Source organism: Oncorhynchus clarkii, chromosome 29 (assembly GCF_045791955.1).
Source record: "Oncorhynchus clarkii lewisi isolate Uvic-CL-2024 chromosome 29, UVic_Ocla_1.0, whole genome shotgun sequence".
In the NCBI taxonomy this organism is placed as follows: domain Eukaryota; kingdom Metazoa; phylum Chordata; class Actinopteri; order Salmoniformes; family Salmonidae; genus Oncorhynchus; species Oncorhynchus clarkii.
In genome coordinates, this window is record NC_092175.1 from 5,229,500 (window position 1) to 5,246,660 (window position 17,161).

General features: G+C 43.1%; 1 protein-coding gene and 1 pseudogene across 5 annotated transcripts in view; one reads left to right on the forward strand and one right to left on the reverse strand.

Moving 5' to 3' along the window:
- Nucleotides 1–17,161, forward strand: part of LOC139387813 (calcium/calmodulin-dependent protein kinase type II subunit beta-like) — a 56,147-nt gene that overhangs the window by 20,302 nt on the left and 18,684 nt on the right. For 2 of the 5 annotated variants that reach the window (XM_071134052.1, XM_071134053.1), the window contains exons 8-14: nt 5,070–5,153; nt 5,271–5,365; nt 5,481–5,603; nt 5,680–5,763; nt 5,912–5,954; nt 12,398–12,469; nt 16,954–16,988. In XM_071134052.1, coding sequence (XP_070990153.1) covers nt 5,070–5,153; nt 5,271–5,365; nt 5,481–5,603; nt 5,680–5,763; nt 5,912–5,954; nt 12,398–12,469; nt 16,954–16,988 — 536 coding nt within the window. Of the gene's footprint in view, nt 1–5,069; nt 5,366–5,480; nt 5,604–5,679; nt 5,764–5,911; nt 5,961–12,397; nt 12,470–16,953; nt 16,989–17,161 lie in introns of all 5 variants that reach the window. The other 3 variants (XM_071134048.1, XM_071134050.1, XM_071134051.1) reach the window with 2 other exon arrangements.
- LOC139387777 (polyadenylate-binding protein 1 pseudogene) lies at nt 1,348–2,450 on the reverse strand (annotated as a pseudogene).

The window sequence follows — 17,161 nt, forward strand, 5'->3', positions numbered from 1 at the left end:
TTGTAAGAATATTCATATTTCATATTCACATTTTTAAACCTCAATTATATATTTTTTTATTAATCAACCTTATCTTCAAGGTATACAGTGCATTCTGAAAGTATTCAGACCCCTTCACTTCTTCCACATTTTGTTACATTACAGCCTTATTCTAAAATGTATAAAATAATTTTCCCCCCTCATCAATCTACACATAATACCCCATAATGACCAACAAGATTTTCTGGTCTGATGAAACCAAGATTGAACTCTATGTCCTGAACGCCAAGCGTTACGTCTGGAGGAAACCTGGCACCATCCCTACGGTGAAGCATCGTGGTGGCAGTATCGTGCTGTGAGGATATTTTTCAGCGGCAGGGACTGGGAGACGTGTCAGGATCGAGGGAAAGATGAACGGAGCAAAGTACAGAGAGATCTTTGATGAAAACCTGCTCCAAAGTGCTCAGGACCTCACACTTTCCAACAGGACAACGACCTTCAGCACACAGCCAAGACCTGAAAATGTCTATTTTTTATATATTTGCAAAAAATTCTAGAAAGCTGTTTTTGCTTTGTCATTATTGAGTAGTGTGTGTAGATGGATGAGAAAAACAACAACATTTAATCTGTTTTAGAAGAAGGCTGTAACGTAAGAATGTGGAAAAAGTGAAGTGGTCTGTTTACTTTCCGAATGCACTGTAAATGCATTGTTTTGCTTCGGTGAAAGTTGTTACACTCAACTATATATATATATATTGTTTTATTTTTATTTTTTTCCTTTGTCCACTGTTAAATACAGTTCCAAATGTCAGCAGTCAAGTTTTCAAAATATTGGAGTTTCACATCATCATGACGCAAAATACATCACATGACGCAAAATGCATCACATGACGCAAAATGCATCACATGACGCAAAATGCATCACATGACGCAAAATGCATCACATGACGCAAAATACATCATGACGATGTGGCAAGTGACGCTTTTCTTCTTGAAAGTCCCATATCTTAAACTCTTGACTGCTGACGTGCGAAACATTTTGGGATTGTATTAACAGTGGACAAATGAAAAAAATGCCAAAATATACACTGAGTGTACAAACATTATGATTGAACTCTCTCCGTGACATAGACTGACCAGGTGAATCCAGGTGAAAGCTATGATCCCATATTGATGTCGCTTGTTAAATCCACTTCAATCATGAATGCTTTCGACACCTTGTAGAGTCCATGCCCTGAGGAATTTAGGCTGTACTTATAGGAAAAGAGGGGGGGACTCCATATTCGCAAGGTGTTCTTAATCTTTTGTACACTCAGTGTAGGTTTTGAGTGGATTTTTCCTGTAATTCACATTACTCGAGTTTCAATTTCACAGTAATGTCCACATGAAATCAAATAATTTGGATTTACCTGATTGGCAGACACAGTACCCAGTTGGAGCAGCAGGCTGGTAGAAGATGATCATTGGGTTAGGGTTGGTCTCAGCTATGTTGCTGGCCATCCTCTTCTTGTATTTGTTTGTGAGGAATTTGACGCGCTGTGCCCTGTTTTGGGTTGGGGCCACATACAGTGGCTTAGTAGACACAATGCGGCCTTTCATCTCCGCCACAGCCTTGGTGGCCTCCTCGGGGGAAGGAGAGGCCCACAAAGCCAAAGCCCTCGCTTTGGTCAGCCCTCTGTCCTCATCACCTTGGTACTGGTGATAGTCCCGAAATAACTCCTTGTGTAGCTTATCATCGTCAGTGTTACCTTCCAGATATTTTAAATAAAGGTTCACGCCTTGATGTCTGGGCTGTTTCAGCTCTACCTGACGCTCTGCTTTCGTCTGGGCACTACCCACATAGAGTCGCTTCCCGTTCAGCTCCTTGCCATTCATCTGATCCACAGCTTGAGGTGGTCAGATACACTCCAATTAGACACTGGAATCACAGACACTAAGTTTTAACTCACATCTAGAAAGTGGCATTAACATGTGGCATTGCACCACATATAAGACACATCTGGCAAACACTCACCAAATATGTTTATGCAACCAATACAATGTGATTTGACCATATCCAAAGAGCTGTCTCAACTTGACATCCTGACCAAAATGATTAATGTAGACATTGGTGAAGTCTTTGGCCCTGGCCCTGGAGCTGGTTCCAGCCTTTCGCTTCTGAAGAGATTTGAAGGGTCCAATGAAAACATTTTTTCTTCTAGGAGCATTCCGTTTCATTTTGTTATGGCTCTTTCAGAAGCCTCAGCGTTGCCTTTAGATTGCCTATTCTCCTCAGAAACCAGCTTCCCGGAGACAATGTTTCCGAAGGCAAAGAAGACCTTTGTTGCAGAATGTCTTGTCCAGATTCTTAACAAATCCTTTCTCAAGGATTGGTCATGCTGAGACCACATGATCCTCACAGGGCTTCCATGGATGGTTATAAATTTGATCATGTTCAGGTCACGCTCATCATCGTCTGGGTTAATTAACATATTTGACATAACCATATTCGAGTGAACAAAGGATTATTTTGTTCTGAACGACCCGGATGGAGAAGTTGTGGTCGGTGCCGTTTAAGATGATAGGTTTAGGTTACTACATCATACTCAAATGTTCCCTATACACAGCCTATGAATAAAAGTTTACAATGTAGGTACACAGGTCGAGAGGTGACAGTGACACATTCAATACTGCTTTGCACACTCTTGCCTGCATCTAGCTGATCTAGGGTGTAATCATTAGTCCAGCAGTTGCAAACAAGAGCTTCTATTGGAAAGGTATTTTTATCCCTGTTTTGTTTCCATTTGCTTCCATTTATGAAACGTTTTCAACAGAATTGGCGGAATTAATACACCCCTGATCACACGCAAACATAGTTCACTTTCATAGCAGCCACATACAAACAGCATGATCTCATAATTCCTTCTCGAATCTACGCAATCTCCTCTCACCTTTCCCTTCCCTTGTGGCCTTCAGTGCACAACAAATTAGCTGTCTGTGACCAGATGAAAAAACCTTTCCAAACCAAAATTTTATATAATAACCGCTACACACAGCCTACATCGTTGTCACCATATTAGCGAATGTCATAGTCAACATAGCTATTACAACTAATGTGTTAGTAAACCCACTGCAATCATGCAGTACAGTGTACCGTCAGCAAGCAGTTTAGCAGTTACACCAGCGGGCCCCAGTGGCAATAAATTAATAAAACCAAAAGCCTACCTTGACTTGGAAGACTTCCAGTGTTGGATAGCCATAGCCAGCTAGCTAACATAGCATCCCTCTCAGTTTGAGCTGGGTTTTTTAGTAGGATAAATTAGCTAGCTGCATTCGCTAGCTAAGTGAAAGTGAAAAAAAGTATACGAAATATAGCTAGCTCTATCTCTCTCGCTTCATTTTTAAGTAAATTAATTTGTTCAAAACTGTTCAACTATTGTCTTTCTCTTTGAGTCAACTATTCACCACATTTTATGCACTGTAGTGCTAACTAGCTGGCTGTAGGTTATGTATTAGATTAATTCTCTGATCCTTTGATTGGGAGGACAACATGTCAGTTCATGCTGAAAGAGCTCCGGAAGTTGCCAGAATTACTGTGTAAGTCTATGGAAGGGAATGAGAAGCATGAGCCTCCTTATCAGATATGAAAGTAAGACCCAGATGCAGACATATTGAATTAACAATGGTATAATAATCCAACAGGGGCATGCAATAGACCTGTCAAGGCAGGCAAGGGTCAGTAAACCAGACGTGGGTCAACGGTACCAGACGGCAGGCAGGGTCAGGGTAGGCAGAGGTCAATAATCCAGAGCTGGGGCAAAGGTACAGGTCGGCAGGCAGGGTCAGGGACAGGCAGAGTGGTCAGGCAGGTGGGCTCAGAGTTAGAACAGGCAAGGGTCAAAACCAGGAGGGCGAGAAAAAGAGAGCCTGGGAAAAGCAGGAGCAGAGAACAAAAACACTGGTTGACTTGACAAACTGTCAACAGACAAATAGAGAACACAGGTATAAATACACAGGGGATAATGGGGAAGATGGGCGACACCTGGAAGGGGTGGAAACAATCACAAAGACAGGTGAAACAGATCAGGGGTGTCGGCGGTGGAAGTCGGCCATGAGGCCTGGATCCAGGATGTCTCTAGCAGGGACCCAGCACCTCTCCTCTGGGCCATAACACTCCCAGTCAACCAGGTACTGGAAACCCCTGCCCTGTGGTTGAACACTCAGGAGGTGTCTCACCGTGTACGCTGGAAGGCCATCGATGACACGGGGAGGACGGGTGGGCCTGGAAACAGAAGACAAAGGGCTGTGAGACAAGGGCTTAATCCTAGACACAATCCTGGAAAGTAGGGTTAATACGGAGACGAACAGCAGTGGGGCTAATGACACTAGAGATGGGGAACGGGCCGATGAAGTGGGGGGAAAGTTTAGGGGACTACACCCGGAGGGGCATGTTGCGGGTGAAGAGCCATACCCTCTTCCCAAGCCGATAGTGTGGAGCAGGGGTCCGGTGGCGAACCGTTTCTCACCTATACCGGGAAGTGGTCTTCAACAGGACGGCCCAGGCTCTCTTCCAGGTACGGCGACAGCGGCAAATGAACATCTGGGCAGAGGGATTGCTTATTGATCGATGGTTGCTCAAGAGAACAGAATGACAGGAGAATTCTAGAATGTCAGGTGTTGGAACCCCCTCGTTTGTTGTGTCATAAGTCATGTTAGATCAAATTGGATATATTCTATTACAATACTTTCTTTATTGCATCATAGTCAGTTACACAGCATGATTTACATTGCAAATACAAAATGTAAAAACACATGAATACAAAAATGAACACAGTAGGCCTAAGCTTACAAAAAAATAACAAATAACCTGTCAAAAACGACAATTTGTACAGCAGGACTTCCCAGTTCAGCTGTCCATTTCAGTTAAATAAATGTATTTCAGTTTATGGTATTTGGTAACAGTTTTCAACTAAATAAAAGACATACAGTGGAATCAGTCTCGCTGCATTGTTTAGTCTGCTGTGTTTGACTACCAAAATCATCATCATATCACACGAGTAAAGTCAAATACAGCTTGATGACTGTTTGTGTTTGTGTCGTTGTGTGTGTAGGTTTTGCAGGTACCCCAGGCTACCTATCTCCAGAGGTACTGAGGAAGGAGGCCTATGGTAAACCTGTCGACATCTGGGCCTGTGGTGAGTGCAGATCACTTTATCTCGCTGTCTCATCCCTCTCTTCTATATCTCCTGCTTACCACTCAACGTATGTGTGTCTCTGTGCATGTGTCCGTGTATGTGTGTGTTTATGTATAGGTGTGATCCTGTACATCCTGCTAGTGGGGTATCCTCCATTTTGGGATGAGGACCAACACAAACTCTACCAGCAAATCAAAGCAGGAGCCTATGACGTGAGATATACACACACACACTCACATGCAAGCGCACACTCACAAGCACACACACTCTGTGTCACCTTTGTCTATCAATCTGTGTGTGTGTGTGTGTGTGTGTGTGTGTGTGTAGTTTCCATCTCCAGAGTGGGACTCGGTGACTCCAGAAGCCAAGAACCTGATTAACCAGATGTTGACTATTAACCCTGCCAAGAGGATAACTGCCCAGGAGGCCCTCAAACACCCATGGGTCTCCGTAAGTACAGACACACACACACACACTTTTCCTCTCTGTTTCCTCTCTGTTTGACATTGTCTCTCTCTTTCTCCAGCAACGCTCCACGGTGGCGTCCATGATGCACAGACAGGAGACGGTGGAGTGCCTGAAGAAGTTCAACGCCCGGAGGAAACTCAAGGTCTGCTCTATTTTAATAATCTCATAATCCACAGGGATGCCTTCAATAAACATCTGTCTCACTTCTCAGACTAACCTAGTAATCTACCACTCACCCCATCTCTTTTCTCCCTCTCTTCCCATCTCTCTCTCTCTCTTGCTGTCCATAGGGAGCAGTCCTGACTGCTATGCTGGTGACGAGGAATTTCTCCGGTAAATGTGTGTGTCTTCATAAACACTTACACGCATGCACAGCAGGTTGGCATTTATTGGGATGACTCATGTACTGGAGGAAGATCTGCGGAGTGGTTACTAGCTGGCATAGCCACAAAGTCACAAAATCTGATTCTAAACCTAACCTTAACCACACCTGCTAACCCTAATGCCTAACCTTAAATTAAGACCAAAAAGATCATATTAATTTTCATGAATCTTTACAATATAGCCTATTTTTACTTTTCAGCTGGCCCATCTCGCGGAAATCTCTCAGTTCTGCCTCCAGGGAAAGATTCATGACAATAAATGTCAAACTGCGCATGCACAAATGCATGCTACAGTCACATACACATACTCCGCAATCGTACACACACACACACACACTCTCTCTCACTTTCTTATTATCACAAATTGAGTTTCACCTCCAATTTACTAAGTTTGACTACAATGGTAACTTGCATGGATCATTACATGTTACTCTTCCACTTAGGGGTGTGAACTTTAAAACGAAATTGTGATCATTAAAGTTAAAAATGTTTTTTTGCCCACAAAATGTATATCACAGTGCAGTTATCACAAAACGTATTCTTTGCCGTGTTATAGCCTAACTAGACGATAGTGTAATTTAAATAGAACCAGAGAGGTAGAAGTGATCTTTAGGCTACTTTAGTGGATTTGCGAGGCATTGCAAGAAGAGACATTGCGAGATACAGATTACCAAGACAACTGCGCACAGTCCTTTCTGTCTGCCCCCTCCTCTCTCTCCCTCACGCTGGCTCGCCTGCTTTTTCTCTTTGCTAATGATACACGTTTGTGCTCAGTCTTCGGTTTGGTGCGTGTAGAATATCCTAGCCTATTCATTGATGATAGGTCCCTGACTCTGTCTGCCTAGTGGCCGACCTGCCTATACCTGACCTGCCTATACACCCCTCCCCTTTCTCGGTCCCTCGCTAGCCTGCTCTGCACGATGCAAGTGTTTGTGTTCTTGGAAGTACAGCAACTAAATCAGTCTCCTCCGTTCCAAAAATAGTGAATCTTAGCAGGCGAGGAGTCGATTTCTAGCGGAATCAAATCTTGACACTCAGAAATGGGAGTCGACACCGGGAGTCGACGTGCAAGAAGTCGAGGAATCTATTATTTTGGAGTCGACTATCCACCACTACGTCATCATCATTAACCTGTTGCGACGACCAAACCCGGATCCGGGATTCTATTTATAGACCTAAGCTCATTACCATAACGCAACGTTAACTATTCATGAAAATCGCAAATGAGATGAAATAAATATGCTCTCTCTCAAGCTTAGCCTTTTGTTAACAACACTGTCATCTCAGATTTTCAAAATATGCTTTTCAACCATAGGAAAACAATCATTTGTGTAACAGTAGCTAGCTAGCGTAGCATTTAGCGTTAGCGTTAGCATTTAGCAGGCAACTATCACAAAAACAAGTAAAGCCTTCAAATAAAATAACTTACCTTTGAAGAACTTCTGATGTTTTCAATGAGGAGACTCTCAGTTAGATAGCAGATGCTCAGTTTTTCCAAAAAGATTCTTTGTGTATTAGAAATAGCTCCGTTTTGTACATCACATTTGGCTACCAAAAAAAAAAAGAAAAGAAAATTCAGCCCTCAAAACGCGAACTTTTTTCCAAATTAACTCCATAATATCGACTGAAGCATGGCAAACGTGGTTTAGAATCAATCCTCAAGGTGTTTTTCCACATATCTCTTCGATGATATATCCTTCGTGGAAGCCTGGTTTCTCCTTGCTCTCAAATGGAAAAATAATTGCACCTGGCTTTGCGCTCCAATTTCGACGCAGGGACACCAGGCGGACACTTGGAAAATGTAGTCTCTTATGGTCAATCTTCCAATGATATGCCTACAAATACGTCACAATGCTGCAAACACCTTGGGGAAACGACAGAAAGTGTAGGCTCATTCCTTGCGCAATCACAGCCATATAAGGAGACAATGGAAAACAGAGCTTCAGAGATTCTGCTCATTTCCTGGTTGACGTATCATCTTGGTTTCGCCTGTAGAATGAGTTCTGGGGCACTTACAGACAATATCTTTGCAGATTCTGAAACTTCAGAGTGTTTTCTTTCCAAAACGGTCAATAATATGCATAGTCGAGCATCTTTTCGTGACAAAATATTGCGCTGAAAACGGGAACGTTTTTTATCCAAAAATTAAATAGCGCCCCTAGAGATCCAAGAGGTTAACAGTTGGAAAAAAGGCAGAGAAAGGCAAACGACAGCAGCGAAGTCCTGCATGGCAATACTTTGAGAAGTTAAATGAGAAGGTGGTGAAATGCGAGGTGGAATTGAGGTACAGTATGGTAGTACAGGTGCAATGCTTAACCATCTGAAAGGGACGAACCGTAAGACCCAAACATATCCTGGTAGCAGCCCCAACAACAAACATTAGACAACTTCACACTAAAGCCTATGGCATGACTTCCGTAAATAGAACTTCATTGAGCGCAATAGCAATTGTAGAATTTGGGGAATTTTTCTTTTCGCTTTAACGGAAAACCGATGGCCGTTTAAACTTTAAAAGGGAGAGTTCACCCAAATTACAAAATTACATTTTGGTTTCCTTATTGTGTAAGCAATCTATGGAAAAGGTATGACAGCAATCCATGTTTTGTTTTTAGTTTCCCAGGCACTGTTTCCAAATGTTAACAATTTAGTATTTGTGGCACAAATGCAATTCAAGTCATGGGACGGATATTAGCATTTTTTGCGCATCATGTCCAAATAATCCAAAAGTATCTAAAATGAATTGTGAAGTTTACCAAAGTCACTTATGGATTATTATGTGTGAAAAATGCTAATTTTTGTGGTATCCAATTGGTAGTTACAGTCTTGTCTCATCGCTGCAACTCCCGTATGGGAGATGCAAAGGTCGAGAGCCGTGCGTCCTCCGAAACACAACCCAACCAAGCCACACTGCTTCTTGACACAATGCCCACTTAACCCGGAAGCTGCGACAGAGCCTGGACTCGAACTCGGAATCTCTAGTGGCACAGCTAGTACTGCGATGCAGTGCCTTAGACCACTGCACCACTCAGGAGGTCGACTTGAGTGGGATTTGTGCCACAAATACTAAAACATTAGCATTTAGAAACAAATCAAATTTGTGGTGTGGACTACCAGTGAAATGCTTACTTACCGGCCCTTCCCAACAATGCAGAGAGAAAGAAAACAGAAATATTCTAAAAGTAAAACACGTAATAATAGATACACAATGAGTAACAATAACTTGGCTACTATATACAAAGGGTACCAGTACCGACTCGATGTGCAAGGGTACGAGGTACAAGGGTGCAAGGTAATTGAGGTACACTGCATGGCCATAAGTTAGTGGTAATGACTTCAAATTAGTGGATTCTGGCTATTTCAGCCACCCCCATTTTTGACAGGTGTATAAAATCGAGCACACAGCCATGCGATCTCGATAAACAAACATTGGTCGTAGAATGGCCCGTACTGAAGAGCTCAGTGACGTTCAACGTGGTGCCGTCATAGGATGACACCTTTCCATCAAGTCAGTTCATCAAATTTCTACCCTGCTAGATCTGTCCCGGTCAACTGTAAATGCTGTTATTGTGAAGTGGAAACATCTAGGAGCAACAATATCTTGGCTACAAAGTGGTAGACCACACAAGCGCACAGAGCGGGACCACCGAGTGCTGAAGCACGCAGCATGACAAAATCGTCTGTCCTCGGTTGTAACACTCACCACCGAGTTCCAAACTGACTCTGGAAGCAACGTCAGCACAAGAACTGTTCGTCGGGAGCTTCATGAAATGGGTTTCAATGGCCAAGAAGCCGCACACAAGCCTAAGATCACCATGCTTCACCATCTGGCAGTCTGACGGATGAATCTGGGTTTGCTACCTGCCCAACTGTAAAGGTTGGTGGAGGAGGAATAATGGTCTGGGGCTGTTTTTCATGGTTCAGGCTAGGTCCCTTATTTCCAGTGAAGGGAAATTGCTATAGCGTACAATGACATTGTGTGGCCTACCACTTTGCAGCCAAGCTGTTGTTGCTCCTAGATGTTTCTACTCAACAATAACAGCATTCACAGTTGACTACCGCAGTTCTGTATACATCTGGCCCTTCTTTGGACACTGTGCTAACAAACCTCCAAACGAGCTTCAATGCCATACAACACTCCTTCCGAGGTCTCCAACTGCTTTTAAATGCAAGTAAAACTAAGTGCATGCTCTTCAACCGATTTCTGCCCACACCCTCCCGCCCGACTAGCATCACTACCCTGGACAGTTCTGACTTAGAATATGTGGACAACTACAAATAGCTAGGTGTCTGGTTAGACTGTAAATTCTCCTTCCAGACTCACATTAAGCATCTCCAATCCAAAATTAAATCTAGAATCAGCTTCCTATTTCACAACAAAGCCTCCTTCATTCATGCTGCCAAACATACCCTCGTAAAACTGACTATTACCGATCCTTGACTTCGGCGATGTCATTTACAAAATAGCCTCCAACACTCTACTCAGCAAATTGGATGTAGTCTATCACAGTGCCATCCGTTTTTTCACCAAAGCCCCATATACCACCCACCACTGCAACCTGTATGCTCTCGTTGGCTGGTCCTCACTACATATTCGTCGCCAAACCCACTGGCTCCAGGTCATCTATAAGTCTTTGCTAGGTAAAGCCCTGCCTGATCTCAGCTCACTGATCACCATAGCAACACCCACCCGTAGCACGCGCTCCAGCAGGTATATTTCACTGGTCATCCCCAAAGCCAACACTTCCTTTGACCGCCTTTCCTTCTAGTTCTCTGCTGCCAATGACTGGAACGAATTGCAAAAATCACTGAAGCTGGAGTTTTATATCTCCCTTTCTAACTTTAAGCATCATCTGTTAGAGCAGTTTACCGATCACTGTACCTGTACACAGCCAATCTGTAAATAGCACACCCAACTACTTCATCCCCATATTGTTACTTATCCTCTTGCTCATTTGCACCCCAGTATCTCTACTTGGGGTGCAAAAGGGTATGTTTGGGTATGTTTGGCAGCATGAATGAAGGAGGCTTTGTTGTGAAATAGGAAGCTGATTCTAGATTTAATCTATCACGCCAGTGTTAATGCTGAATTGTAATTATTTCACCACTATGGCCTATTTATTGCCTTACCTCCCTACTCTTCTACATTTGCACACGCTGTACATAGATTTTTCTATTGTGTTATTGATTGTACATTTGTTTATGTGTAACGCTGTGTTGTTGTTTTTGTCGCACTGCTTTGCTTTATCTTGGCCAGGTCGCAGTTGTAAATGAGAACCTACCTGGTTAAACAAAGGTGAAATAATTTTTTAAATAAAAAATGATATGCTTCCAACTTTGTGGCAAGGCCCTTTCCCGTTTCAGCATGACAATGCCCCCGTGGACAAAGCGAGGACAAAAATTGTTTGTCGAGATCGGTGTGGAAGAACTTGACTGGCCTCCACAGAGCCCTGACCTCATACAACTTTGGGATGAATTGGAACACCGACTGTAAGTCGGGCCTAATCGTCCAACATCAGTGCCCGTCCCCACAGCAATGTTCCAGCCTCTAGCGGAAAGCCTTCCCAGAAGAGTGGAGGCTGTTATAGCAGCAAAGGGAGGACCAACTCCATATTAATGGCCATGATTTTGGAATGAGATGTTTAACGAGGATGTGTCCATATATTTTTGGCCATATAGTGTAGATATGTACATATAACTAGGAATAAAGTGACGTGATGAGTCAGATGAGTTAGACGTGATGAGTCAGAAAAGTTTTTTGCAAAAAAGTTCAATGCAGATAGTTCGGGTAGCTATTTGGTTATCTATTTAGCAGTCTTATGGCTTGGGGACAGAACCTGTTCAAGGTCCTGTTGGTTCCAGACTTGGTGCGTCGGTACCGCTTGCCGTGCAGTAAAAGAGAGAACAGTCTCTGACTTGAAGAGAGGAGGGCCAGCTAAGGGATACTAAACCAAAGCATGGATTGCTGTCATACCTTGTACATAGACTGTTTACAGGGTAAGGAAACCAATGTGTAATTTGGTTGAACTATTTCTATAAGAAATATATTCAATTTGTCACATCCCTACTTCCTCTGCACTCACACTGTGTCTATTGACCCAGGTAAAATGGGAAGGAGACTTGCATCTCAGAGTAGGAGGGCAGATCTGAGATCAGTTTAGCCTTTTAGATTATAATGAATGGACAGGGGAGGTACCTGATCCTAGATCAGCACTTACTCTGAGACGCTTGACTTACCTTGGACCTAACGTGACTTCAATCTGTCCACTTCACACTAACACACTTCTGTCTTCTGTTCCCTCGCTCCTTTCCCCTTTTCTGTTCTTTGCTTTCACTTGTTCTCTGCTTTCACTTGTTCTCTGTCTTTCTCTATTTCTCTCCCTCTCTCTGCGTCAGTTGGTAGACAGTCTACATCTCCGGCATCAATCACTACTGTTTCTGGAACTACCGCTGGGATAGTGGAGCAAGGTATCCTCTTTCTCTCCTCCCTCCATCACTCGCTTCAATACCTCCTCCTCCACTTGTACACCTTCTCTCCTCTCCCTCACACTCCTTTCCTCATCCTTCCCTTTTGCTCTTCTTGTGTTCTTCCTCTTATCCCTCCTTCCTCCTTCCTTCCCCCTCTAACAAATAAGGCAGCATGCATGGCGTATCCATCTCTCCTCTCTCTCCCGCTCTCCCTCCCACCCCCTCGCTCTCTAACATTCTTTAGTCTTTTGTGCCTTTGGAGTTGTTTTCTGTCTTTTTTCTGCCCTTCGCAAACTAATCAAAACACTGGAGTAAACTATGGATACAAATGATATTGAAAGCAGGTTCTTACGTGTGGATTCTGAGCTAATTAAGCAGTTCACATCCTATCATGCTGAGGGTCATGTATTATTATCATTATTTTGGCCACCTTAGAAGAGATTTCATTTACTTTGAAAGAAGGGTGTCAAAGGAGCATAGGGGGTTTAAAGTCAATCAGTCAGTCACCAGATCTCAATCCAATTGAACACGTATTTATCATGGAAGAATGGTGTCCCATCCCTCCAATAGAGTTCCAGGCACTGAGTGTTCAAAACATTAGGAACACCTGCTCTTTCCATGACATTGACTGACCAGGTGAAAGCTATGATCCCTCGTTGATGTCACCTGTTAAATCCACTTCAATCAGTGTAGATAAAGTGGAGGATACACCTTGGACATGGATTGTGAATGTGTGCCATTCAGAGGGTGAATGGGTAAGGCAAGACAAAATATTTAAGTGCCTTTGAACAGGGTATGGTAGTAGGTGCCAGGCGCACCAGTTTGAGTGTGTCAAGGACCACAACGCTGCTGGGTTTTTTCCACTCAACAGTTTCCTGTACGTATTAAGTAGAGACAAAATGCCAAGATGTCCTTTGGGTGGTGGACCATTCTTGATACACGCAGGAAACTGAGCATGAATAACCCCAGCAGCATTGCAGTTCTTGACCCAAACCGGTGCGTCTGGCACCTACTACCATACCCTGTTTAAAGGCACTTACATATTTTGTCTTGCCCATTCACACTCCAAATGGCACACATACACAATCCATGTTTCAAGGATACAAAAAAATCATTATTTAACCGTGGATTTAACAAGTGATATCAATACGGGATCATAGCTTTCACCTGGATTCACCTGGTCAGTCCATGCAATCGACTCCTGCCCCCTTTCTACATTTTGTTGCATTACAGCCTTATTCTAAAATTGATTAAAATAAAAAGTTCCATCAATCTACACATAATACCTGATAGTGACAAAGCAAAAAAATGTTTTTTAGAAGTTTTAGCAAATGTATAAAAAATCCTAACCAAAATACCTTATTTACAGTTGAAGTCGGAAGTTTACATACACTTAGGTTGGAGTCATTAAAACTAGTTTTTCAACCACTCCACAAATTTCGTGTTAACAAACTATAGTTTTGGCAAGTCGAGTAGGACATCTACTTTGTGCATGAGACAAGTAATTTTTCCAACAATTGTTTACAGAGATTATTTTACTTAGAATTCACTGTATCACAATTCCAGTGGGACAGAAGTTTACAAACACTAAGTTGACTGTGCCTTTAAACAGCTTGGAAAATTCCAGAAAATTATGTCATGGCTTTATAAACTTCTGATAGGCACATTGACATAATTTGAGTCAATTGGAGGTGTACCTGTGGATGTATTTGTAGGCCAACCTTCAAACTCAGTGCCTCTTTGCTTGACATCATGGGAAAATCAAAGGAAATCATGCACAAAAGTAGGTGTCCTAACCGACTTGCCAAAACTATAGTTTGTTAACAAGAAATTTGTGGAGTGCTTGAAAAACGAGTTAATGACTCCAACCTAAGTGTATGTAAACTTCCGACTTCAACTAAGTATTCAGACCCTTTGTTAGGAGACTTGAAATTGAGCTCAGGTGCATCCTGTTTCCATCCTTGAGATGTTTCTACAACTTAATCAGAGTCCACCTGTGGTAAATTCAATTGATTGGACATGATTTGGAAAGGCACACACCTGTCTATTTAAAGGTCCCACAGGTGACAGTGCATGTCAGCAAAAACCAAGCCATGGGGTCGAAGGAATTGTCCGTAAAGCTCCAAGACAGGATAGTGTCGAGGCACAGATCTGCAGAAGGGTACCAAAAATTGTCTGCAGCATTGAAGGTCCTCAAGAACACAGTGGCCTCCATCATTCTTAAATTGAATAAGTTTGGGCAATCTGGGCAATCTGTGGAGAAGGGCTTTGGTCAGGGAGGTGACCAAGCACCTGATGGTCACTCTGACAGAGCTCCAGAGTTCCTCTGTGGAGATGGGAGAACCTTCCAGAAGGACAACCATCTCTGCAGCACTCCACCAATCAGGCCTTTTTGGCAGAGTGGCCAGACGGAAGCCACTCCTCAATAAAAGGCACATGACAGTTTGCCAAAGGCACCTAAAGGACTCTCATACCATGAGAAACAAGATTCTCTGGTCTGATGAAACTAAGATTGAACTCTTTGGCCAAGCGTCACATCTGGAAGAAACCTGACACCATCCCTACGGTGAAGCATGGTGGTGGCAGCATCATGCTGTGGCGATGTTTTTCAGCAGCAGGTACTGGGAGACTAGTCAGGATCAAGGGAAAGATGAATGGAGCAAAGTACAGAGAGATCCTTGGTGAAAACCTGCTCCAGAGCACTCAGACTGGGGCGAAGGTTCACCTTCAACATGACAACGACCCTAGGCACACAGCCAAGACAACGCAGGAGTGGCTTCTGAATAGAGGGTTTTTATAACTCTATTGTGTCTGTGTGAACTGAAAGTGAGCTCTGGGAGATTTAATACTGACAAAAGATTTACGATGTCGGTTACCAGACCTTGGTCTCTACACAATGAGAACAGTCTTTACAGCAGATACTGTTTGCTGTGAATTATTAGTATCTTTCATACGAATCTTAACCTTGTGAACCATTCCATACATCTGTTGTTTGTCATGAACATCCAGGAGGATGGACTTTGCTATAAAATGCTATAGCTCAAATCCGCTCATTGATCTCTCAACGGATCGTTGACAAGCTCCATTACTGCAGTAATGAAATAATAACGTTTGCTAGTTTTGAAGAAATGTAAAAGGTCTCTCCTTTTGATTACAATAATTCCACAACATTCATCCTGAGAGTTTGAGAGGATCTGCAGAGAAGAATGCGAGAAACTCCCCAAATACAGGTGTGCCAAGCTTGTAGCATCATACCCAAGAAGACTCGAGGCTGCCAAAGGTGCTTAAATAAAGTACTGAGTGAAGGGTCTGAATTTCTAAAAACCTGTTTTTTCTTTGTCATGAGGTATTGTGTGCAGATTGAGGGGAGAAAAATTATTGAATCTGTGTGTGAGAGTGAAAGTGTTAATTCATACAGAAATGCAAGTTCTTATGAGTATCTATGTGCATGCGCATGTATATGATCTATTTCTATTGTAATGCCACTGGTGGGTGCAAGATCTCCACTATCGTCTAGGCTTAATGTGCTCAGCCTGTAATATACTTGTGTCCCCCACTGTGACCGGTTCGTACATAAAACATTGTCAATTCAGGCTGTAAAGGCATCAGTTTCCTCTTTAACTAGCTTTAATGGCGTGCCGCTGCGGGGAAAAAACAAAAAATGCATACTCTCGTAATATAACACCATTTTCCGCCACCATTTCTGGATTTTCAGATGACTTCCGGGTGTTGGCTGAACGCGGTGTGCAATCAGGTTGTAGCAGTCTGTTGTTTACCCCTGGCTGACCGTGGGGCACACCATCAGGCATTAGCCACTCTTTCAAGGTGGTGAAAATTGTTTTATTAAGACAGTACTTAACCAGTTTTTTGGCTGGTGGTACACCATTAAAGCTAGTTAAAGAGGAAACCGATACCTTTGCAGCCTGAATAGAGGATGTTTTATGTACAAACCGGTTACTGGGGCACACTAGTGTATAACTGGCTGAGCAAATTAAGCCTAGACAATAGTTGAGCTCTGGCGGCTGCCTAGGCTAGTAAAGAATGTGTGTATCATCATTTTCATGGCACTTCATACTATATTCCCTGAGAGGAATCCCCTAATCTTAATCTGAGTGCATCCCACCTGCCTCTGAGATTTATACACCTGCTTCTCCATTCCATATTCCCCTGCCCTTTGACCCCTAATTCCCCCCCCCCCCCCCCGTGTGTGTGTGTTGTGTGGGAGTGTTAGTTTAAGGGTTTACAGTAGTTTGTGTGTGTATACGAGCTTGAGTGTTTACAGTGTTGGCTTTCGAGAGCTCTGTGTGTGTGTGTGTGTGTGTTAGAGGGTTTGTTGAGTTTGCAGACAGAGTTCAATGTGTGTGTTAGCTAGCTAGGCGTAAGATAGGTATCGACACTCATGCGTGTGTATGTTTGAGGTGTGTTTTAGTAAATGAGTGTGTATGATGAACACCCTCTGAGTGTGTTCTCAATCTCTTTCGCAGCCAAGAGTCTCCTCAACAAGAAGGCTGATATCAAGGTAAGACACAAACATGTGTATCCTCCCCTCTATCTGCCCTCCTGCAATTGCAATTGACAGTGATATGCTGTGTTGTGGGCATGCTCTTTGGGTGTGTGTGTGTTTATTCTCACTCTGTGTACACTGGTCATTATGTCACCTCTGTGTGCGCGTGTGTGTAGCCTATTAGTCTG